The sequence below is a fragment of the Sylvia atricapilla genome, chromosome 1, assembly GCF_009819655.1.
Source record: "Sylvia atricapilla isolate bSylAtr1 chromosome 1, bSylAtr1.pri, whole genome shotgun sequence".
In the NCBI taxonomy this organism is placed as follows: Eukaryota; Metazoa; Chordata; class Aves; order Passeriformes; family Sylviidae; genus Sylvia; species Sylvia atricapilla.
This window is the reverse complement of record NC_089140.1, coordinates 34,086,595-34,112,834: the sequence shown is the minus strand read 5'-3', so window position 1 is coordinate 34,112,834 and position 26,240 is coordinate 34,086,595. Positions and strand designations below refer to the sequence as shown.

The following is a 26,240-nucleotide window of genomic DNA, read 5'->3' as shown; positions in this document are numbered from 1 at the left end:
CATTATAATGCAGGTTTATGGAAATATGATGGGGAATTCGAAATAAAGATTTTATTTTGCAGCTAACAAAATTTTTACAGGTAAATGCCTGGAAAAACAAACAAACAACTCACCTCTGTTTCCTAATTTTTAAAAAAATACTTCTCCCCAGTTCAGAGTTTTTTGAGAAACTTGGGATATTTCCATGTTCACTTAATAAATGTTCATTCAGTCAATAAAGGTAGTTATGGTTTACTCATAATTCAGTATTCATATTGCTTAATGCATATGGAAGAGGTAAAAAAACTACATATGCTGGCATGAACAGTGTAACTGTTATGACAAAACAGAATAATCTCGTATTTTTTGTACTTATGTCCATAATTTTCAGGAAAATGTATTTTTAAACTTTTAAACTTGCTATCTTAACCCCATAATTTTGGTTATAATACATATATAATACCAAAGTATTTCTGACTAAAATAAACATGTGGTTTAATGTGTTCTCATGTGTGCTTTTGTATGCTAGGTTTAGATGCCAGTCCTATCCCTCTAGAATTTATAAATATTTTACAGAAAGATGCTGCAGAGCCTTTTCTTATTTTGTTATTGCCCCATCAAGAAATGAAGTACTTGACCAAAATGGACAAGTGGTGCACAGTGATCCCAGAATCAACAATAAATATCCTTGTACGAAGATCTGAATCAAGAAAAATGTGACTGGAACTGGTGATACTTGCACTTGGCTGAGAATTAAGGGTTGAGTGCCCTGATAAGTCTGAATTTGCTAGACAGATACTATTTCCTGAAATTCATCCCTATGATATAAATCTTTTAGGAAACTTGCTCTTGAGCAGAAAAATAAACCCCATAACCCCAAACAAAAACAAGCCAAAAACCAACTAAACAAAAAACCCCTAACAAAACAAAAAAACCCCCCACCAACACTATTTTTCTCTCCTTGCTTACATTCTCTGCATAATATTTAAAACAAACAAAAAAAAGCACCTTGACATCAGCATTTCTAACAAAACCTTACTCTTGTGACATTCTCTTAACACTAATATACTAATTCAATCAGAAAAGCTTTTTACAGGTATGGTGACAGTAATCCCATCTCCTTCTCATTTAATTTTCAGCTTTCCAACTCCACTGATTTCAGTAATAGGAAACTAGTTTTGTTCAAGCCAATATTTTACCACAAATGGTAAAATACAATTGTTATGTGTACCACAGTGTAATTTAAACACGTAGTATCAATGTTTAGCCAGTATTTGTGCATATTTAAAAGCAAAAGAAACTATGAATGTCAAGTATCTTTTTAATTATACATTATATATAAGTATATATGTACGTACATATATATATATATATATATATATGAATATAATCAAAACCATGTTTGTTGGAAGGGATGTCCAGAGCAGCTCGAAGGAGCACATTGCTCAGAGCCTCGCTCAGTCACATTCCAAATGTCTCCAGAGATGGAGACATTCCGCTGTCACCTAAAGAACCTCTTTCAGTGATTGAAATCACTCATTATAAAAAAGTTTCTTTCTATCAAATTGGAATTTCCCATGTTGCAGTTTTGTTTCTTGCCTCCTCCTTTCACTGTACACCTCTGAAGAGAATTCTGTTCCATCTTTTCTACACCTTCTGCTTTAGCTGGTTGTAGATAGCAATAGGCCCTTTCTTCCTTTTCTTCCACAGGCTGAAAAAAATCCCTGTTCTCTCTCTTTTTGTGTCTATATGCACAATCTCCTGGGAATATATGTCATATACATTTCACCAGGCTATCAACTTTGAAATTATAAGCTGGGAGAACCCTTTTTTAAGGGTCTTTATTTCTGAAGTGCATAAATATGAGGACAAATATACAATGGCAAATTGGGAGTTGTGGTTGCGATAGAAATACTAAATAAAGTAAAAAGTGTGTGTGAATTCAGTAACTGGATTTGAACATAACAAGATTCCAAAGAAATTTGAAATTTAGTTTGGGATGCAAAAATTTCCCTGCTTTGTAATTATACTGAGACCTTGCCAGGATGAGACTAGTCCCTCCTCAGGCATGATATAAATAAGGAGTAAAAACTGTAATAACGGAGAATAAAAACATGCAGTTAACCAGAACTGCCAAAGGAAATGGGGAGCAATTACTGACTCTCAGGGAACAGAGTCTTGGGTGTTTGCAAAACATTATTTTTATAACTACACTATCCTCTTCAACCTGTGAACTCCTTCAGTAATTTAGAGCCTTGAAATTAAAAACGATCCCTGTCCCATCTGTTTAACCTTGCATATATGTCAACTTTTATTCAGATCCAGAGCTTAAACATTTTTTTCTTTCACTTGTTTACTTTCTGTATTGCTGTGGTCTAAATCATCATCAAACTCATGATGAGTTTTTGAACCATCCCTGAATTCCTCCCCTCTGAGGCCCATCTTTGCTTTGTGTGAGTGACAGAAAAATTATATATTTCTAGGTTTTATTACCACAGTCAGGTACTTAATGTGGATATTCAACCTATTGGCATGACATGATGATATTGATGAAATGTGGTAAGGAAATGCTTCAGTTCTAATGATTTGATTTCATTTTGGTTTGACTCCTATTTCAACACTTCCAAGTTTTAAAAGTATGGGCCATGTGAGATGTAGAATATATATATAGATGTCACTAATCGGAAGCTCTTTCTGGTCATGTTGTAAAGCACACTTTATCAACTTCTTTAAGATCATGTTACAGAAAGCTATTAACTATACTCTTAAAACAGTTAAATAGTTATAAATAATGTTTTATGTTATGGCTGACAACATTGAATTGCTCGGCATTTAAGGGAACCTAATCACAGGGCACGCAGTCTTAGCCTTCCAGTAAGATGGTGTGGCAAAACTTTGGAACATATTAGAAATCCCATACTATTGCTAACATTTCCTATTAAGGAGAAAGTTTCTCTCTGTGTATTTTGGATTTCTTTTCCAACACTTAATTGCAGCTGATGAAGAAAAGCTATTCAAAAGCTGCCAGGATTTTTAAATCTGTAGAGTGAGATTGATGAAATTTGTGGGTTTTCCCAAAAGAGTATAGGTGAGAGCAGACATGTAAATTTTGTATGTGTGTGCATGTATGTGTGTGACAGAGGAGAGAGCAGGAGCTTACTTCTAAGGTGTGAGACTTGGCAGCACTGCACTGCACAATGGGCACAAGAAACCGCACGTCTGTAAATGACTGCATTTGAATTGCTGTTACTTCACTGTTGGCTTACTGTATTGTTAAAGTGAAAAGGAATGTTTTTAATAAATGCAAATAATGAATTAAATGCTTGCACATACTGAGGCTTTACCCTCTGGTGTGTAATTAATATATGTGCACTGGAGACCCAGGTCTGGGGGAGTGTTTCATTTCTTATTTATGATGTTTGCAAGGGGGTTTTTCCCCTCCAGCATACCTCTTACTGACACACACAGAACAGCATGTAAATGACCACTGAGTAGGTGTCACTGAAATCTTAGCAGATATAGAACAGGTAAATACCTTTGTTTGGTATGCTTTAGTAGCTTTACTGTTTCTCTCAGCCTTTTATCTTTTCTATCTGAAAGTAATAGGAAGCTCCCAAATGACCAACATTTTGTTTTCAGAGGCAGGAAAACTGCATGTGGCAGGAAACAAACAAGCAATGAGATTTAAAAGTTCTTGTACCTCAGAGCACAGCACTTAACCCTGAGGGACTGAAAGTAGAAAGGCACTTTCCACAGCAGCCTACAGCATTCTTCTTGTATCCCCTTTTGGGTCCCCCTCCAGCACTGGCTGCCACCCCTGACAAAGCACAGAAGTGTCTGTATACTCTGTCTGCATGGAGCTTGGCAGCTTTCCTATTTTCTCATTATGGTATATGTTTTTCTGAAAGGATCTGAAGATGTCTGTGTCCTCATACTAATGCTGCCTCAAGCTCCTCTAGCCTGGCTCAGGCACTTGTGTCTCCACCATTATACTGGTTTGTCTTGCTCCTTGGCTCCCTGATCAGCTGTGCTCAAACTGGGGGGTTTGGTGCAGCTTCACAGTTCCCTGCCGAGTCCGAGACTGGTACTACCTGAGTGATGCAGAAATTCTTTCTCAGCCTTGACTTGGCACCAAGGAAATGATCTGTTGGGTCATGCAGTGCACTTGTGAGAGGCTGTGCCTGGCCTGGGTCTCGACACAGAGATCAACTCAGGCTGCTTTCCCCACAGCCCCTTCCAGCTTGGAGATGGGTCTAAAGCTCTTGTGTAGCTTTATGTACAGAAAACTTCTTGGTCAACATATCTGGAGTCTCAACTTCTCCTTTCAGAACTTTCAAGGTCTGAAACTCTTACATTATGAGTTCTTAAATTCAATGGAAAAAATATGACCATATTGGTACATACATTACATACAAATCAATTACTTGGAAACACAGTGCTAAAATGAAAATTTGTCTTTAATTCACCCCCCAATGATTTATTATGTTATTGTGTCTATTAATGTACAGAGAAGAATATGTTGGATTTGCTATGCAGATTTACATACAGAAAGTAACGCCACCTTTCTGGTGTTATTTGATCAGCACTATTCAGAAATGCAAATATATTCTAATCACACAACTTTCATACCTTTTCTTATTTCACGAATTTATTTCCTTGTATAGGGAATATTTTTAAAAGGCAGAATACTCTAGAGCTTACATTTCTAGAACTCTCTACAAAAAGAAACATTTATTAAATGGCTCTCCCTTTTGTTAATATATATATTTACATTATATTGTAGCCAAGTTAGCATACTTTGTTTTCCAAAGTGTGGTTGCATGTTGTTGTACTTTGGAACTGGAAGCTTTCAATCAAAATAAAATTTACATTATTAATATGGGTAACAAGTCTTTTGAAACCACAGTAAGGTTACAGCCATGACATATGGCTTTAGTTCGCGACATGGCAAAAGATCTGTTTGGCCTGTAGTAAGTGTTTTGTACACAAACACCATGGTAAAAATCTGTTTTTACAGTGTTTATTTCCATTATCTTTGCTAGGATGTATCAGTGGGCAGCATTTGGTCTGCATATTTACATATTTTGAATATACTGCGTCTGTGCTGAAGGAGAATTTTTAAGACTTTATGAAACTGCCTGCTTAGATGCTACCACTGAGACCTGACTGAACTTGTCAACAGTATTTGTTACTTTTACAGCTTGTAAGTAGTCCAGCTTTTCCATAAAATTGGGTGACAGATGTATGAGTCTGAAAAACACTAAGTTATCTTACCAGATTTGAGACCTTCACCCATCATAATCCACACATTTGCTATCTTTATTTTAGCATATCCGGAATCCAGGCATTTTTCTGCCTGATAGAAGAGATGCCAAAAGCAAATTCATTCTGTAGTTCTCTCTCTCCTTCCCAGACCTTTGTTGACTTGTGTTCTCCATTCTGCTGCAATTAGTCAACTGCCAAGGGAGAATTCATTGAATATTCTTCCTAGTTGTTTTCTAAATCAAAATACAGTTATTCTTAGTTTTTGTTACATTAATCACAGGTCTGCTGGGGCCAAATCAACTCATTTGTCAGTGGGAAATTGCACAAGCCTTCAAGTGGGATGGATTTTCTCCCACAAAAGAGCAAAAAGTCTTACGAATTGCACCCATTGCATGTCTAGCATCACCCTGATTTTCCATTTACATATTTCTTTTTGATCCTTTTGCACTAAATATTTCAGTTAGAAATCATTTATATCACAACTGTACTTGGCCTTCAGTATTATTAGGTAGCATGGAATATATTCAGTGATGGTATGAAAGTTATTTCCAATAGGGCTTATGAAGAACAGCTGAGCAAGTATGACCTCCTGACCTCAAAGTGTTTGTTTACTGGGAACTATACTCCAGTTCTCTACATTTAATCTGTCTTGGACCAAGCTGACATTCCCCTTCTAGATTTATTGTATCTCTAGAGGCTATTAGAAACACAACGTTGTCACTGTTTATCTAATAAGATGATAATAGGATTATATTAGTCTAGTGATAATGGCACATTTATTTTCATTTTTAATAGTAACAAACCAAAGTTTGATTTTGTGTTTAGCGAAGTTAATGTGTTACTAGGGGAAAAAAAAAAACCATTAAACCATTCAAAAAGTACCTTTTTTTCAAACAAATCAGTAATGGAAAATATATTTTATTCCATCTTATTTATAAATCAAAGCATTGGTTTGTATACATGAGTAGGCACGCTATGTCAATTTTACAGAAATTATAATAATGAGAAAATCTGACTTAGAAAACTGAGTTTCCTATATCAACAACTCTGGATTTTGGAAGCATGTCATGATGTTTTTTCTTGTGCATCTTTTCCTAGAATTTATGACATATCAAATGGCAGGCACAACAGAACAAATTTGCATTTCAATTATCTTTAGTTATAATCAAGGTGTCCAGAGTAAATTCATTTCTTGTAAGTGCTGGTAGCTCTTAAGACAACAATGGGCACATTCTTTTTAAAATTCATAGGGAAATGCGTTAATATAGAACAGAAATTTAAACCAAAATTAATAATAAACAAACTGTTCCATACGTATGCATTGTCTGTGGTGAAATTACAGTGCTAGACTTAAAACAAAGGTGCAATTTGTATTTAAAACTCTTACATTTTACATAGCGTGAATTAATTTTACAATTTCAGTAGGGCTGAAGTATAGAAAATAAGTCGGTTCTTTTTTGTTGATTTATATTACTTTAGTAACAGCATCACTTTATCAAAAGTTAATTTATTGCTCTCTTGATCTGCAGTTGGTTATGATCCTGGTTACTATTTCTTCTAGCAAGCCAGTGGTAAGGCATGCAACCTTGCTCCTTCAGGGACCTTACGTTGCTTTCTTTAAAATCAGGAACAAACTCTTAAGAGTAGTGATAGGAGCAGGATTACCTCCCACTGGGTGAAGACTTTGCTCAGGAGCATGCCATATAAAGACAATCTTTCTCAAGCAGTGTGGTTTACACTTTGGTGTAGGGAAATCCAGGAACTGAGTTAGTGCCAGGTTTCCTCTTTCTATATGAATAAGAAGGTTAGCTCAGGATTTTATCAGACTAATGTCAGATTGATGCTTTTAGCCTGATACACCTATGTTGGTTAGAAAAAACCCTATTTTTTCTGTGTTTCATATGCATGCATCTTTTCCTGGGAAACAATTACCTAATCGTTACTCAGATTCCTAAAGTTTGAGATCAACGTACGATGTAGCTTTTCCACGTTACCTTTCCCTATGTTCACTTACTTTTCCTACATCAGTACCCAGTAACTGGCAGAAGGACATTGAGTGACTGTTTTGTGCAATTCCTACACAAATCAGTATGTTCTGTATGTAGTGCATTGCAGGTAGAAGTAAAAATGAAACCACCATGACTGATACCAAACATTTCTCATATATAGCAATACTTCTTTTGGATTTCGTTTCCTTCTTCAGCTGCTTTTAGAGAATCTGCCTATCTAAATCTGAACCAAAGTCATCATCCTCTTTGCATTTCTGTCATGCGAAAGAAGCTTGTAAAAGAAGGTATTTAATAAACATTGCCAGATTCTAAATCCATTAGAAATGCTAAATATATCTTTTAGTTAAAACACAAAAATGAAATTAACCCACAATTCCTATGGGTTGCTCTGTTGGTAATTTCCACTTTAAATTTTTTGTGACTGTTCTCCAGTTCTTCAGTCAGTTTCTTGTGTCTATTCATGGTACATGTATGCAGTCACCCACATAAAACATCCTACTTATTTGTAAAAGACAGTAGCGGTTGAAGTTGCTCACTACCAGAACTGCAACATATTCCATTAAGCAAAATGCTTAAGAAGGCCAGTTCTTTGAGTGAAATCTTTTCTGTGACTTTGGAAAATCCACACTATGTTCCATGAAATTCAGCTGGATAAAGTATCTCTATTACCTCCTCGTGTGGGAATTTGAACAGGACAATTGAATTCTTCTAGGAAATAGGTACTTGAATCTTTTCAGCCAGCTCTCCAGGAAACTCAGTCAGCACAGTCTAGCCTAAACATCCTAATCGGATCTATCAGAGCCAAAAAGAGGACAAAACCTCTTGTGTTTAACTGACCTTGGTATCCTTAGTACAAATAAGTATGCATTGCTACCCTGTGGTAGCCTGCCCATTCTAACATTCACCTCATGTCCCAGTGAGATCCAACTGCTTTCTAAACTACAGTAGAAATTCTTCTGACAAAACTGACACTACATCTTCACACCAAAACAAAGTTTCTATGTTCTCCCAGGGCACTGCATTCCCACAGAAGCCTGGAAGTTGTGTCCCCTTAGATATATGCAATATTCCAAACTTTGTACATACTTAGCTCAAGGTTGATTACTAAAATGCATACTACTGCAGGATATATATCATATGAATCAGCAAGAAATAAAGCATGTCCAGTTGCACAGGAGCTTTTTTTTCTGTAGGCAGAAATAGCCACTGGAATTGCTGCTTATGCATTCCAATGCATTATCTAACAAAACGTGCACAGCTAAGGAATGAATGCTGCCCTGAGAATCCCAACTCAAAGATTTATAAAGTGAAGAATGTTATATTATGTTGTACCCATAGTTATATTATGTTGTACCCTCTAGCCTAGTAGTCTGTCTCCAGAAATGACCAGTCAGAGAGGAAATGCTTTGGGATATTTCTCTGGAATGCTTTCCCAGCTCCAACTATTTGCAGCTCAGGCCTTCTTGAGCAGCTACATTGTGCTTTGATTGCGTTTTCAAATATATGACAGCTCTCTGATGCAGACAAATAAATGCAGCAAATACAAGATGAAAGGTTAGAAGGAGGAATGGAACAGTAGGTTTGGGTACTAATTATTTTTGATTCAAGTTTCAAATGTACTGTTGCATCCATTATAATTTCTTTTGGCTACACTAAGTAGTGTTAACACTGAATATAAATAATACTCTGCAATGAAGGTCCCATTTTACAAGCATCTTATGCTTGTAATTCTTGCTAAATTCAGTGGAAATTTAGTTTTCATCCCAGACTATCAAATATGAAAAGGATATCTCCCAAAAATAATGGAAAACAAGAAAAAAATCCAGCCAAACCCCCCCAAAACCCCACCCCAAAACAAAACCAAACCAACAAACAAAAAACCCAACCCTTTGAGCAAATGTAATTATTTCATGCCAATGGAGATAAAGTCAGAGGCAGGCTCTGAAGTGGATCTAGACACACTTACCATGTTTTGGCACAGCGTATATATATTTCCCTTGGCTTTCAGATGTTCCTTATTATTATACCTTAGAATTAAGGGGGGAAAAAACCTTAAATGTAAGAAAATTAAAACTGACAAAAATACTATAAATATTCTGTGTTCTTAGGGTTGTGGGTTTTTTTAAAATTCTTTGTTTTGTCCTTTTATATTGAGACCTTAAAAATAAGATGGCCATATTTTCAACACTAAGAAGGAAAGGAATAGCCTTCTTTACACTTTTTTCCTTTTTTTGTTTGATTACATTTCTTTACTTGTCCAGTAACTTAGTGGGCACCATGTACCAATACTTAGAAAACAACCTACCTATTTATAGAATAGAATAGAATAGAATAATAGAATGTAGAATATCAGCCGCTTTCTGAATTACAAATGCTCTGACAAGTTCTCATGTTTTAATATCCAAATACCAATACTACAAATCATGTAGTACACTTAAGGTATACACATACTTCTTAAGTTAAGAAAATGAATCTCAGTCACTTAAACAGAAAGACCGCTATTTACTATGTCACTAAGCATTATTTGGGTGCTGTATAAGTAAATATACATAATTTTTTTATGGTCTGAAACCAGAAACTTCATTTGTGTTCCGATGAATAATAATGTGGTTTTACATTGCCAACACCCAGTAGTTTGGGAGCTGATTTAAACCTGGCCCATTCAGTCTATCCAGAGTGAGGACTGAGTGTGCCACTACAAATATTTGTCGAACAGACAGCAAAACACATGGCTGTAGGTTAACAACACTTCTATCTGCATGCCTGAGAGGGCCATAAACTGTAATGCAAGGATGGGGGTAAATAGTGAGGTTTTTTGAATCCTCTTCGTTTCACAGGTCCTGTATAGGAAGCTGTCAAAAGCCTGAACTGACTGGATTGCTTAAGAAGATCTCCAGGTATACCTAGGTTTGAGTAGCAACAATGACTTACAAGGGTTTGGCAGCTAAAATATCAGTTCTTGAAATATTGTCTATACTGTTTTTGTAAAGCACTGTAAGATCTGCCAATGAAAATAGACAAATACTAGTTACATATTTACTATTTGTCTTTGTCATATACAGTTTTTATCCTGTTCTTTTTTATGTGTTGTATAAACCAAACTCTATCTTGTGCTAGAGCAACAAGTAGGCTAGAAAGTCTTCCTTCAGAAAAAGCTCTAACCATAATCAGTATGATATTTTGAGATCCCATTTCATGCCTCAGTCATGGCATTACTGCTTCTAAGATACAATACAGCATTGATGAAACAAAATTTCAAAGCCAATTAAGCATTGGCAATCTTTGTACCACTGGCAAAGGCACACTTAAGAGTTCACCTTTGTGGCATGTTTGCAGTGTAATCATTGATTTCTGGAAAGCTTTTCTGTCAGTTAAAGATAAAAATATCCAGTTAATTTATTTTTATAGACAATTTTATAGTGGACTCACATTACTTGAAAACATTTTATTTTAAAAAGCAGAGGTTGTATGCACTCAAATGAGATATATATGTCTATTCTTAACACAAGGAAAAAATAACGACTTGTAAACAAAGCTATACAAATAACAGTTTATTTGCATTCTAACTAGTTAATTTCAGAAGTCATCACATATAAATCTTTATGAAACCCACTACTAGGTGTGAATAAGGAGACCATGCTGTTTTGTTTGAAAAATAACCAACAGTTATGTCCTGGGTTTCAATGTAAGTGAAAGCTTTCATGGCCATTTACTTAAACCTATTTTGTTTTTAAGTTAACAAAGTTTTTTTCCCCTTCATTTTATGGAGGAAAAATGGAGGAAAAATGTAATTAGATAGGCAAAGAAATAAACACACAAACCAAAATTAACTAGCAAGACTTAGTGAGGTAAACTTCTACAAAGGCAAAGTTACTTTTAACAGAAGGAACTAAGTGTACTATATGCCTACTAAAAGTTCAAACATTTCTAGAAGGCATTTTTGAGAAAATAAAAAACACAAAACCTCTATTTATGTCATTTTCTCCCTTCTGCAAATGATCTGCAGTATGGTAGTCCTGCAAATTATTTCTACTCATACTGGCTACCTTTGTGGTACTAAACTACTACTATCAGTTCTTTTCTCAGTGTTCATAATGTAAGCAGAGATTCCAATTAATCTAACCTCAAGGTATTTTATCTGTTGGAAAAAGTAAATTCTGTACAAAAGCAATGTAAAAGCCATAGAATGATAGTAGTTGTGTCTGTAACAAGCCTTTATACACAAGTGTGTTGGCAAAGTAATATAAGGCTAAGTCTACTACATTTTTATGAATAGGACTATCATCTTTCCACTTTTTCATACTTCTTTTAGAGAGTAATTATAGTGTATTTTTATTATGTTGGTACTAAATTTATTCTCCTTGTATACCTTTTAAACAAAGAATGCATTATTTATACCTACACAAACAAAACCACCTTAGACATGAGAAGGGTATAGAGAAAGATACAACTATAGAGGTAAAGCTGCATCTTGTAATGAGTTACAATCGGAATTCAAGTACCATAATGAATACAGCATTAGACTCTTCACACATTCCTGTACATTTAGCTCCTCCTCCCACTGCCCCCTCGCCCCCTCCCCCCCCCAAAAAAAAAAAAAAAAGAAAATGAAATCACTTTTCTCACTCAGTTCAGATTTAATAGGAGTCTAGACCAAATTGGTAATGGGTCAATGACTCTAAAAATGTAAGGTGGTGAAGAAGCAGGCTGGAATGCAAAAAACCCCCCATGTTTTCTAAGTAGTGTAATTGCATGTAAAAACCGGGTTTCAATCACTTCCAAAGACCTTATTTGGTCAGTACAAATTTCTGCCAGTTATAGCTGCTCAATGAAGAGTCACACATGTTCTTGTCTCAGAACCAAAATCAAGTACAAGATGATAGTCAACCTTTTCCCTGCTGAGGATAAGGGTAAACATAGCTCAGTAGCTTTATTCACTTGGCAGTTTTCAATTGGCCCAGCAAGAGATGAGTGAGCTTACAAAAATATTGCTATATTTGAATCTATGAAGCTTCCAATATTTTGCAAAGTGTTAGCAAGTGGAAGAGTTTCTCTGTTTGTGTCTCTTTCCATTGCTTTAATTACAGAGATTTTTTTTTCTCATGTCATATTCTGTCTCAATGCTCAGCTGAGAGGCAATGAGAGAAAGAAGCAACTGAGTGAAGGTATGAGATCAGCCTACTGAGTGGTGGCACTCTCACATGTCACATGTCACAGTGAAGCCATGTGCAATATGACCACAGCTGCCTTCACTGCACAGAAAATTCCTTTAAGTTGAGCTAGGTTGATTTAACTATATTTAACTGTATTGCTTTATACAGGTAAGTATAAAATATGTATTATGGTACTGATGAGAGAGCCAAGCTCATACATACTTAGCCAATTCTTTCTATGATAACATATAATTGAATGAAGACTTGTGGTGAGACCTGGTATCTGTGCCTCATGACTACACTCCCCTAAGTCTGTAAATGATACTACACAGCAGCTACAAAAAAAGCTCTGACCTAACAAGAGAAAATCTAATGACTGAGGGAGTACCCAACATCCTGGCACAACAAAGTAAGGCAAGTTTTGCTATCAGGAAAAGAAATTAATTAATTTGTTCCAAAGAGATGAGCGTGGCAGTTGCAGGACTGGAGCTGAGGCTCTGCTCTGACAAGGCAGCACTCTCTGCCACCAGCCTGCCCTCCATCAGAGTGTGATGTGCTTCCTCATACACCTGCCTGAAGCTCTCCCAGGATTACCAGTGGGGTCTCCAGATGGCGACTGGCTGGTCTCTTGCAAATTTTATTGCTGTTGATAAATCCTGTGTTAGGCATTTCGGAAGTGCACTCTGGGCACGATTCTGTTAGGTTTGCGTGGCAAAATTTTGGCAGTGGATGGGTGCTACAGGGCTGGCTTCTGTGACTAGACGCCTCTGCAGCCCATGGTGACCCCAGTGGGACAAACTGCCCCCCAGCAGCCCATGGAGGTTCACAGTGGAGCAGAGATCCACCAGCAGCTCATGCAGGACCCCACACTGGAGCAGGTGGATGTGCCCAAAGGAGTCTGCGACCCCATGGGAAGCCTGTGCTGGAGCGGGTTTGCTGGCAGGATCTGTGACCCCACAGGGGTCCCATGCTGGAACAGTCTGCTCCCGAGGGACTGCACCAGCCCATGCATGGGATCCCACACTGGAGCAGTTTGTGAAGATTTGCAGCCCAGGGGAAGGAGGACTCATACTGGAGAGGACCAGGGAGGAATGTCTCCCGTGGGAGGAACCCCGCGCTGGGAAGAGTGTGAGGAGTTCTCGCCCAGAGGAGGCAGAAGCGGCAGAGACAACGTGTGATGAACTGATGGCAGACTCCGTTCCCCAAACTACTGTGTCTCTGAGGTAGGAAGAGTAAGAAAAATCGGGAGTGAAGTTGAGCCCGGGAGGAAGGAAGGGGTGGGGACGAAGTGTTTTAAGATTTAGTTTTTATTTTTAATTATCCTACCTTAATGTCATTGGTAACAAATTAAATCAATTCCCCTAAGCTGAGCCTGCTTTGCCCAAGACAGTAAGTGGTGAGTGCTCTCTCCTCCTCCTTATCTCGACCCACGAGCCTCTCGTTGTATTTTGTCCCCAGTGTGGAGCTGAGGAGGGGCAGTGCTGGAGCGGCTTGGCGCCCGGCCGGGGTAAAGCCCACACAACGACGAAGCCAGTCACAGAATCACAGAATGGCTTGGCGCGGAGAGGAACCTTGAAGATCATCTAATTCCAGCCCTCAATAAGTGCCAACTCTTACCCGCCACCTGACTTGACAAAACAGCGCAAGACTGCTTTTGCCCTCGCCCTGAGGGCACCGTCTCGCAACACAAGCGGTCTCCGCCAAAACGCCGGCGCTCCGTTCCTCCCCCGCTTCAGCCAAGCCTCCCCTGCCGGCAGCAAATCAGGAAGCGGCAGCGGGCAGGCAGAGGCAAGCAGAGCTGGAAAGAACCGCCTTCCCGGGAGCCGCGGGCAGCGGGATTCAATGTCCCACCGCCCCAATGAGGTGCTCCAGAGCCGGCCCGGCCCCCGCCCCGCCCCGCGCTCCGGGCCCATCCGTCACGGGCCGGTGGGCGGGGCCGGCCGCCCGCAGGGAGGACGCTGCGCACTCCCATTGGCTGAGCCCCGCCGAGCGCCGTCCGTGGTTGGCTGCGGCAGCTGCCGCTCGCGGCGCGCGGGCGGTGGCGGCGGGCGGCGGCGGGCCGGAGGTCACTCGGCACGGGGGCGCAGCATGGCCGCAGCGGTGGTGCGCCGGGGACCTGCGGGCTGGTGGCGCTGGCACCGGCGGGTGATGGGTAAGGACCTGCCCCTTCCCTCGGCTGCAGTGGCCCCGCTCGCCCGGCCGGGCGGGGAAAGGCCGGGCCTCTCCCGGGGCGCGCAGCTGCCGCGCTGCCCTTGGCGGCCGCGGGCCCGCCGAGCCCTGTGCAGCTCCGGAGCCGCCTCCCCGTGCGGCATTCCCGGTGACGGACCCCCCGGGCGGTCACGGCTGGCACGGTGCGCTACCGCTGCCGCCTTGTTCAGGGCTCCACCGGAGCTTCTTGGCTTAATAAATGTTTTCACTGATTTGCTTAAAATAGCGTGCCTGGACATCATCAGAGCCCACAAGTGCTTCCTGTGGCAGCAGTGACATGTCTGCGGTACCTGTTACCTAGGTTTGGGCTGAGCAGCCCTCTCGGTCATTGCATCCTATTATTTTCTTTTAACTGAAGGCTTATCCAGCGGCACTTCCTCCTGCAGGCACTGGTGCTCACCTGTGGTTGGTTCATGGGCAGTAGAAGGAGCAAGCACTGCCGATGATGTCTTGTTGGTTCAAGCAAAGGAAGAATGTATTTGTAGAACTGGACCTAGACATTTTCCCTTTCCAGAGTCCTGAAAATCACAGGAAAAAATCACAGCTGTTCCTAAGTAATTTAATTGCTGAAGTAAATTATTAAAAATAAACTTTTAGTAGTCTTTTTTAGTAGTTTTTTCAGTGTCATTTTGATTGCCATATGTTGGTCGTGTATGTCACTCTGTGGTTAGGCTCCCGACACGTAGGTGAAGGCTTTTAACTAGCAAAGTGGAAGAAATAGATTCTTTTAAATGGTGCCTGGTTCTAAAATCTTGACACTTAATGAAGTGCTTCAGGAATTACTAAAATTACTTTTAAGTGGGTAACTTTAAGAACTTTGTAACTCCCCTTTAAACCTCACTTAAACTAATGAATGAAAAACATTTGACAATTTTGACGTTATCTTTCAGGGCTCTGTTTGCTCCGCTACCTCTTTTTCACTAGTGCATTTTTTTTTGTAGTTTTGGTTCTGATGTTGTGATAAGTAATAGCTCGGGTGCAGCAGGCATGTTGGTGTCCTGCTAGTAAAGTTAAATACAGAGGACCTGTTTGTGTTTAGTACCTTTTGTGATACCGCAGTTGAAAGCAATAGCTTTCAAGGATTGTTGAACTTTCCGTGCATGATAACTGCCAGGTATTTCTGTAAGAGCCTTGAAATCCACTATCATGGTCAGTTTCCAAATGATCATGTTTAATGGGGCAGATGGTGGAGATCTTGTTTCTTGGTAGTGAGCATAGGTGTGAAAAGCAACCTAACACTGGCCCTTAAAGTTGAAAAATACAGGTTGTCTTTGCCTGAAGAGTTGGGCAAGAAACTGTAACTAAGTCGAAGGAGAAATTGTGGCTCTCTCAAGAAACTTCCATAGAACAGAATTTCACCCACAGCATTTAAGCTGTGACTTAGTCAGTAGTGACTGTGCTGAAAGTACTCTTGACTCTGAGAAACGTTCATGGGATGAAGGTCTAAGCATTAAGCCTTCTTAGCTGCTAAGCTCTATTGCTTGGTTATATGTCGCAGCTTCCCCATCTCTAATGCATTTGCTAAGTTTGCCATTCTTTTCTTTAGTCTTGATTAGCCTGACAGTTGAGTTTTGAGTAGTGATTACATCATCTGTCCTGAGTGAAATGCCATCCTAGGGAAGGAATTCTGCCAGATCTTGAGAGCTGTCCAACACTACAGCTTGGTTGGCAAGCAGGCTGTCTTCCTTCCTTTATTGAATGCTCCTTGGTTACTTGGGCAGTTGCTCTTTGCAGCTGGTGCAGACCATGATGGTTTGGTTTTTCTGTATGTTTATACTAGAGATTGTTAAATTGTCTAGGAGGAAAATAAAGAGCTGAGGGCAGATTTTGAAGGTGCATCTTGGATGTGTATGTTTGTGTAATAGCCAGTTGAACACAGACTATGTAGTCTTGTGTTCTGCAGCTGACAGGCACTGACAAAGGTCCTTCATGGAGAGAGTTTATATGACCTTACTTAAAAATATTTTTTTGATGGATATGGAGAAATCCCTCCTAGGGACTGCTGAGGGGATGAAGAGGGGGTTAATGAGTTATGGTGGCTTAGCAAAGAAGATTTTTCTGGTAAATGAAGATTCATCAGCTGAGGGAGCTGTTCATCAAGAAAGACAGTACCGTGTTAGAGAACAAAAATGTCCTTACAAGTAGTTTTGTTGGAGTGGAGGGAATCTGTGCAATTAATAATTAAATAGTACTTTTGCTGGTTAAACACTACTTTTGCTGATGCAGGAGCTCTCTTTGAACTCTTGAATGACTCTATGCTCTGGTGCAGAGAAGCATTGATTAACTAAGCAAGGATTATGACAGAAGACTTGCTCAAAAGTCCAGCACATTGCTTAATTAAGACATCATGTGTACACTTGATATTCTTTTTAGATGAAAAGTACTTACTATATGGTTTTGTTTGTAATGTATTAGCAAACATTTAATGAGGTATAGGTACAGATAAGAAAAATTATGTATAAGAAGACTCTGAGCGTTACAAGAGACCATCCCTAGTTTTGACCAGCAGACCTTTACAGAGGCAAGAAAAAGCAAGTGGGATGTTTTCAATGTAAAGCTGGCCAAATTTAGAGTATTGTAATCTCCTTAAATTATTATTTTGGCAGAGTGCACTTCTCCAAATCATTGCATAACCTTTGACAATCAGTGACCCTGGGGCAATTTAAATTCCGTTGGCCAAACTTCTAGGAGAATTCTACCCATGTACAGCTGGCCTCTCTAACTTCTGTATTTCTTCATCTAGTTCCCTCCCAGGATCTAATTTCAGTGGAGGTTTTATAAATTACGTAGAGAAGTCTGCACAAAACACAGAAGCTCACTCTGTTCCTTTCTTTCAAAGTAGGAAGGAGAAAACAGATTATATCTTCTGTTGTGCTTGTACCAGACCTTCAGATGCTAAATCAGTGGGAAAATCTTTCATTTAGTGGCTTATATTGAATTGTCATCATGTTTCCTACTCCTTGTCAAGTGACTTCATGTGTATTTTCTCATAAAGCCCCAAGTAAAACTAGCAACTTCAGTAGCTGAACTTACTGTGGGCATCTTCCCATGATCCTGTTAAATCTCACGTATTGGAAAAGAGGTGAAGTTTCACTGATCCAGAGAGGTCAAGAATATTAATATGAACTGCAGCTGATCTGAATAGGAAGCTCTTATGGGACGGGACTGTGTGGACTCTTACCCTTGTGCCATTTGGTGAATATGGTTCAAAATAAATTTTATAAAGTAAAAAATTAAGTAATATAGTTGAATTTATATTTTGGGAGTTACTTGTTTCTCAGTCCTATTCTTGGCCAGTTAGACTCAGGGTACAAGCACATTGGATTTTTTCCAGGTCTGCTGTCTGTGGTTCTACCCAGCTATTAGTCCCTTTTTGTTTGAATACAAAGAGATGTCCTCAGTTCTGCATATTATAGTGTTTGTGCAGTCAAGTATTTGCAGTGAAATCAGGGCAGCACTGGAGCTGGAATTTGTTCTTGAAACTGTTGGGAGATAGTGTAAAATGAAATGTAAATATCCAACATGATCTAAACATGTCATCTTTCAGGTTAAAAAAGAAAACTACTTTCAGTATCTTTATATAAAGCTTGAAAACAGAAGATTTAGGTCATTGACAGGCCAGGTATTCTAAAGACAGGATTGCAATCTGCATCTCTGAAGTTACTCTTCTAACAGTTTCATTTTGTTCAAAAAGAGGCATTCAAGAGATTCATAAACTCTTGCTGATTTTTTTGGTTAAATTGTTTTTAAGGTAAAGTTCTTTCTTGTGGAATTGCAGATTAGGTAAAGTTTTTCTACTCTAGGCTGACTTTTCAAAGCAAAAAAGTCTATATTTTATCTCTATTGACCATAAGCCCCAAATTTGGTGAGTGTCGTAATTGGTTCTCCTCATATGTTCTCAGGAATATATTCCCTGAAGAGAATAATGAAGAATGTTCTGGAAAAAGCCCAATTTCTTTGGAGTCAGTATAACTGTAGCTGGTTTTGCTCACAATTAGCTTGATTTACAGATTAATTTGTATTGCTGGTTCTGTTCCCAGGAAGGAGAATTGGTTACACATGGTATCAGTGATTATTTTAAAAGCAAATTCTGTTGCTCCTACTTCTGATGTGATGCCCTCTCAGAAGTTGAGTATGGACTGGGCATTTTTCCAGCCATGTGATTGCAGCAGGTTACTGTGGATTTTATGGTTGAAGTAAAATGGGTTCAATACCACAGCGACAGTTTCAGCAAATGCTTGTGCAATTGATGGGATTAGTTATTCTGTGTGATGTGGGTTTGCAGAATATCAGTCATCAGCTGTTTGAATTACACCATTATTTCAAAACTGAGTTTGTGCTACATATCAGCTGCTAAAAAGTGCCAACATATGCAAGCTAGACATCACATCCTGTGAAATCACCTGTGGAGGTTCATCTAATGGGAAAACATGAAAGTTCTTGTCCTTTAAAACATCCTCTTTTTGGCAAATCCCCACTGTCTTAAGTAGTCGTTAAAAATGTGCCATACATCTAAATGTAGTTGGTTCAAATTTAATTGAAATCATATCTAATAGATCTGGAAACTAATTTAATCAGTCCTCTAAACCAGTTTTCCAGTGTTTGAGTACCTGGAGATCTGAAGATTTTTCAAAACTGTTAATCAAATTATTTAATTTTGGAGTGTCTTATATAACCCAGGGCTGTGAAAAGTTAAACCAAAATAAAGTCAGAAACTGACTCAGGAATTGGAGTACTTCTGTAACAGGTCCCAATTCCCATGGATTTGAGTACGTTTTATCACATAACTCAAAGTGGTCATTGATTTGTGAACTGAGACAAAAAAATCAACAGAGACAAAAGGAGAAGTAATAGAATACAATGACACAAAACTTAGTACCGGTCAGCAAGTTGTCTTCTATCACAGCCTAACTTTTACCACACCTTTCTGGGGATACTGCAAAATGTCAAGTTTTAAGGGAGGCCTTACAGTAGAAGAATGTGTTCATTTAATGGATGTTTACCTTGTGGAGAGCTGCCTTAGAGGCACAATAGAAGTGAATGTTGACAATAGGCATGTCACTGCAGTTTAATTACCAGCTGAAGCCTTAATATCAAGATGTGATGACAGTCATGAAAAGTCATCAAAGCAAAGCAGTCTTATACAGCATCGTAGAGGCAAAAAGCAGGCAGGTTACGGAGAAGGAGTGAAAGTAGCATGGGCAAAATGTCCTTCTCGATTCTTAACATGAAGATCAAGGCAAATTTATGTCTGTTGAGGTGGATGACCAGGTTCTGAAGCAGCTGAGATCTCAGATGTGATGGATGAATCAGTGAGATTTAAGCAGATAATGGATGAGTCTTTTAGGGTGTTGTGAGGGGCAGGCATCACTGCTGGTGTCAGCACTGATAGCAGAAAAAAGTATCAAGAAAGTTTTCTGAAGATGTTCAGTTTGAGATGATAGTTAGATGTCTGTGAGATTGTGTGAGGAAATTGGGATAAAAAGTGAGGACTCTACAAGAATGAGCTAGATATGGTAGTCAGAATTATTTTTTTGACCAGGTTACTTGGAATTCATAGAAACAAAGGAAACCAAGGTTTGGAAGCAAGGCTTCCCAAAGCCTTAAATCTTTAAACCTAGCTTAGGTTGCTCATGGTGTTCTAAGATTGCTAGAAGGATGGAGGTTCCACAACTTTTCTGCATTGCCTGTTACAGTGCAGAACTTTTTTTCCAGATCAAGGATGCTTTTCTTATTTCCAGCCAAAACTTTCCTTCCTGCAGCTTTTGGCCATTGCCCCATGTCCAAACGAAGAGTTAGCTTCATTTGCTCTGTAACTCTTCTTTTCCTCCCATACCTACTCCATAGGTAGTAGAAGACCACAGCCTTTGCTTGTCCCAAGCTCAGCAAAGGCAGTTAGTTATCTTAGCCTCTGCTCACAGGCAATCTTCTCCTGCTCCTTGGTCATATTACTTGATGTTTGCTGGGCTGTCTGCAGTTTGATCACATCTCTTGTGTACTTGCTGTATAGAAGAATGACTTGTTTCTCCTGGGTATGCTCTTGATCATGCAGTGCAGAATGCCATTAACCTTTTGCTGCAAAGATGCACTAGTGACTCATGCTCAACTTCCAGTTGATGGGAATCCACAGGTTCTGCAGAGCTGCCAGCTGTCCAGGCAGTCAGCAGCCTGCAATGATATCCCCTGCCCCAAGTGCAAGACATATTTGTCTTTATTGAACTGCTTGAGGCCTATTTCTCCAGTCTTTCTGGAGAATGGTAGCCTTGCCCTGCCATTTTTCAGACATTTCCTCGAGTTTGGTGTCACACACGATGTTGCTGAGGGTGCTTATATTTAATCATCAGTCATTGATGAAACTTCTAAACAGCTTCAGTATTGACCCATGAGGAGCATCATGTGTAACTAGACTATTGCTAGTCTTTGAACTACTGAACACTGTTATTTGAGTGCAGCACTCCAGACAGTATTTCTTCCTTCAGGCAGTTTTGCGCTCCAGTCCCGTCCATATTTTCCTCATTTGGCTACTGGGATATGAGAGAAGGCTGTTCTGAAAGCTTTACTGAAGTCAAGGTAAATAAGATCTACTGGTATTAAGGCCTAGAGAAAGAAAGATGCTCAAAACCAGGGCTTGAAGCTCCTCAGGAAAGTAGGAAGCTTTGGGCTAACTAAAGGAGCAATTTTAGGTTAGTGGAAGTGAGAGACTGGGGAAGACTGACTCATAGAAACAGTGAGAAGAAGACTCCAAGATGATTGTTATGGCTGATGATGCTGGTTTAGGCTCTTTGTTCATTTGTTCCCTGGTTTTGACATGTAGCACTTCTTAAAAAAGCAATGGGCTCTTTTCCTGACTTATCTCAGTTTTCACTAAGCATTTTCCCAGTGCACATTTATTTTAAATTCTGCTACTTCTCTAGCTATGTAATTGCTGCAGGCATCTGTGGAAACTGTCTCAGACCAAAGTTCTCTCAACAAACCTGATTTATTGAATGTGGCACTTCCAAAACAGTGCTGCAGATGAAAGAGCATGACCATTGCTGGCTAAGAAGGAGCTTAAAGTCAGAAAGACTTTAAAATGATTAATCAAGTGTTATTGGCCTAGAGAGGATTCTCTGCTAAGCATTGAGACCTCTTAGAGTCTCGATCCAGCTTAGGCACATTTTCTGTGTGTGCACTTTAGAGCTACAGTATTTCTGTAGTTAGTTAGCCTTGTTTCTGTCTGCTTAGTTGATGCATACTTTAGTGTTTATTCTGCATAACTTTTTCCTTTGCCATAAAGGAGAAAGTATTTTATGTAATTGGCAGAGAAATCTAGTCACTGTCAAATTGTGCTGCCTTTGGATTAGGAATGTTTAGAGTGATGAGATAGTGATTGCAGTAGATGAATGCCTACAATGCTACTTCTGTCCAGAATTTGATGCTCACTAGCTACTGGAAGAAGGTAACTGACTGAAACTGTAGTGTTTTCCAGAGGTAGTAGGTTAGGCTTTATAGTTCTGTCTTGGTAAGATGATAAATAGAATACAGAGGTTATTCCTGCATAGAATTTCTAATTTTTTTTATACTGTATTTTGTTCTAGTTTTCTGTATTTAAACTGTGGTTGCATGGCTTAAAGGATTTGCCATGATTTACTATGGAGACTTTCATCTTTAGGTTAGTGGCTTGTATCTGATTGTAGGATCAGAAGAATCTGTGAGGGGCTGCATGAATTAAAGTGGCAGCCTCTGCCTGTTTCTAGAGAACACATGCTATATCCCATGGCTGCAAGCAAAGTTACAAATGAAGAATCTGTAAAATATATATAAAATTGGACTTTGCATGTCCAGTTTAGAATTTAGACACATAATACAACACAGACAATCCTGCATATTTTAAGTCTACATTTGAGCTCTTCTTGGATCTTAGTTATAAGTACTGTATATTTTTGAAATGCGCACATTTTCCTAATTACAAAAATTTTCTTTGATATGTAGAAAAATCATTGTGGGATGGTGTTTGTGGCCCAATGTACACTATAATTTAAGGTTTAAATTATGTAAAATAGGATTCACATTTGCACTGTTTTTAAACATAAAGCTTTTAAATTGAAAACAGATTTTATGGTAGTTTTTATTATGTCATTGTGATTTGTTAGTCTAAAATACAAATATATTGATCTTTATTGTTTTGAAATCAGTGTGTTCTAGGACTATGGCTTCCAAAACCCCAGTTGGATTCGTTGGGCTGGGTAACATGGGAAATCCAATGGCAAAAAACCTGGTAAAACATGGATATCCAATTGTTGTGTATGATGTCTTCCCAGAAGCTTGCAAAGAATTTCAAGACTTGGGTGCTCAGGTATAGTAATAAACTTTCTTTATTCCAGCAATAACTGTGTGTGTTGAATGGCTCCTACATGCAATGCAACTAAATCATCTGGGTTTTTTTCTTGGTTAAGATCACAATCAGAACTGAAACAGCACAGCAAATAAAATCTGAATCTGTGAGGTTTCAGTTAGAGCAAAGTTATGATTCTATCCCAAGTGATTTTCCTGTTGTTAGCCAGAATTGCTACCTTGTCAGACTTCTCTAGTTGTCTTCCCCCCCCGCCCACTTTTTATGAGAGTAGGTTGATGGCTTATTCTTTCACCTCCTGCTTTCCCCTGCTTCCTTCTCCCCCAGGTCTAGATGGCCAGTGGGCTGCTTTTCATCTGCTTCCTACTTTGACCTTTTCAGGTTAAATGACCCTAGTTAAAAATTCCTGCTGGCATAGCTATAAGGGTTATAGGGACATATGAGCTTTCCTGCTGCTTCAAGGTGTAGTCCTCAGGGGCAGGGGAAAAAAATCTAATTATTTAAGTGCTTACTCTCTTGAAGGTGAGGAAGGATATGGTGAGAGAAGAGGAAGGAATGAAAAGGAAAAAGGAAGGAAGGAAATTGATTACATTAGGGAGCTTTACCTTCCTGCAATATACCCTGCAAAATCTTGGCCCTGTTCCAGCCAGTCCTATTGCTTTTCCTAATCTGTTAATACTCTCAGAACCCCATTCTCTCAGGTGGTTGTGTCATTTCTATGTGTCTGTAACACATTTGAATGGTTTTGACAGGCTTCAAAGCTGTCACAGTTTAGACAGTTGTGGGCAGATGAATATGCTTAAAACAAAGAAAGAAGGAGTGCAGTGCAAAAATAAACCTCTCATGTAACAACGCAGAGGCTAGAAGGGAATTTTCCAGTAGTGGCAAGGAAATTGTAGGTAGATCTAGATAGAGGAACTGTGTGCATTGAAAGTCTAAACTGTTAAAGCTAATTGCATCTGTTTCAAATAATGAGGTAACATCAAGATTCCTAAGAGATAAAATGATACCACACACCTGTTAGTAATTAATTGCAGCTCCCCTTGAATAATTACAGAATCTTGGCCTTAAGTGGGAAAGTAAGCTTTTCACCTCTTTTTCTAGCTACTGTTGCTATTTCGTTAAAGCAGCCAAGACCCTCAGGCATGAACCAGATCTTTCTTGAGTAAGACCAGGAAAATGGAAGAGACTGTATTGAACTATTGGTTGTATTTTTATTTTGTGTTCTACAGTGGGATCTCTTTTTTTGTAGCTGCCCATGTTGATAGCTTTTTGCCTTTGTAATAGAATCCTTGGCATTCACTGCAAGACTTAACGTGATAATAAAAGTGAACCGTAATGCCTTTAAAAATAAAATCCAAAGTATGTTTTAAGATCATAAATCACTAAGAGAGAATACATGAGTAGGCTTAAATACAAATAAAACACACTTAAAGAAAATATGTGAACATAACTTCCTCTTCTTGATCTATAGGTGTAAATCCTACTCCAACACTTTTTTCAGGGATTGAAAACTTGTGGGTCCATGGGGCCTTGTAGAAACTGCTGTAGAGGGAGCATTGGGCTCTGAGGGCTGCTTTCTCTTTGGTCTGGCTGTAAGGGTAAAACCATCAGGAGTGTAACAGGGGTGAAATGACCCCAAGAGACAGTAAACTTAGTCAAATGTCCATTGTTTAAGGCCATTGCTGCTACCAAGGCATATGGCAGATGGAGGATGTTTGACCATAAATGTGCACAATCTGCAACTCCACTTTCTTTAGCCACTGAGGTAAACAACTGGGACGTGATACATGTCAGAAAGCGGCCACCCACCTGCTAATGCTGAGCAGTCAGAGGAAGACTGGCTGGGCATGAGCATATGGAACCACTTGGGGTGAAACTTGGAGAAAGTTGGAAGGCTCACACAGTGGAGTAACCATGTGTCATGCTTCAGTTCCCAGGTCTTTGGATCTAAATCCTCTCTCATATTTAGAACATTGAGAATGTTACTGGAGTCACCTGATGCATACAGCATCATAAAAATAGAGCTTTCTTTAGTGTACAGTAAGAAAGGCATTTCAGGCAAGCAATAATTAATTGACTTACTATAAATATAAGTAAAAATAGGGAAGCAGTTTGGAATGAATACAAGCAGATGCATGTATTGAAGGGCAATACCAGCAACCAGCAGTATGCAGAAAAGTCTCTCCTATCCAGCTGCATACTGCAAAAGTATGCTTGAACTAAACAAATATCAGAACTAAACAAGTATGGTGGGCTGCTACTCTAAGCTAATATGGTCTATGTTGGTAATCAACAGCTAGTATTTGGTCTGTTTTCTAAAGTTATGCACATATTTTTAAAGATTTCAAATGCTTAGTATTTTACAATAGCTTTCAAATCATTCAGCTTTGTTTCTGAGGCAGAAAGTCCCAAATAAAATAAAGGTTTTATATGCTGCTTATTGAACTGAGTAGGTAGATTTTTTTTCAGGCAATATTCTTCATGTTTGTTAACAGTACCAAAAGGCCAAGAGTGTCTATTCTCACATTTAATTCCCACTTTGTTTTGTTACTTACTTCAAGGTAGCAGAAGGTTTTGTATGGTTGTAGAAGTACTGTCCCAGTCTGTGTACATTTTTAATCTCTATTTTTTTTGTAAAAGGCATCTTAGTATTTTGAAAGACGTGGATGGAATCAATGAATTTCTATTTAGATGACTACTGAACTATGACTTCTTTCTACCTATGTTGCTTAAGAATTGTTTAAAACTGTAATCAAAACTCAGCTGATAGCTATCTTCTGTCTATGTAGCTAAATAGAAATTTGAGACTGATATACTATTTCAGTAGTGTGCTCAGTACAATATGTTTTTCAACTTCTGGCTGAAAAATGCAAGTGGACCACCGAGTCTTCAGCTGATACCCTACAAACCTGTAGGAATACTGGAGATCATAGTTTCAAATAAGAAGATGTATGTGGATTCAGGTTCAAATTTCACACTTCCTCTCTCAACCTCTAATAATATACATGGAAACTGCACCAAACCAGAGATACTCAGAACTAAAGACAAAGGTTTTGTACTTCTTTTTTAAAGAGATAGGCTCTCTCATTTCCAGGGAGATAAGTCATAAAATCAACTAATCAGGTTTGCTGCTTATAATTGCCTCACTTACTCCTGCTAACCTTTGTTCTTTAGATTAGAGCATGTTTCTTTCTGTTATTGTGTGGTATGCCAGGTGTTTTTTGTGGTATTAACTTATTTTTTCAAAAGAAAATTTGCATGTTTCTCAGTCCCATCTATGGCAGTTTTTTG

General features: G+C 38.9%; 1 protein-coding gene across 2 annotated transcripts in view; it reads left to right on the top strand.

Moving 5' to 3' along the window:
- Window positions 1-14,453: 14,453 nt before the first annotated feature.
- The window catches only part of HIBADH (3-hydroxyisobutyrate dehydrogenase), an 85,167-nt gene continuing 73,380 nt past the window's right edge, over window positions 14,454-26,240 (top strand). The window contains exons 1-2 of one of the 2 annotated variants that reach the window (XM_066319266.1): window positions 14,454-14,558; window positions 22,789-22,949. In XM_066319266.1, coding sequence (XP_066175363.1) covers window positions 14,495-14,558; window positions 22,789-22,949 — 225 coding nt within the window. In that variant the 5' untranslated portion in view covers window positions 14,454-14,494. Of the gene's footprint in view, window positions 14,559-21,167; window positions 21,185-22,788; window positions 22,950-26,240 lie in introns of those variants that run through there. The other variant, XM_066319274.1, reaches the window with a different exon arrangement.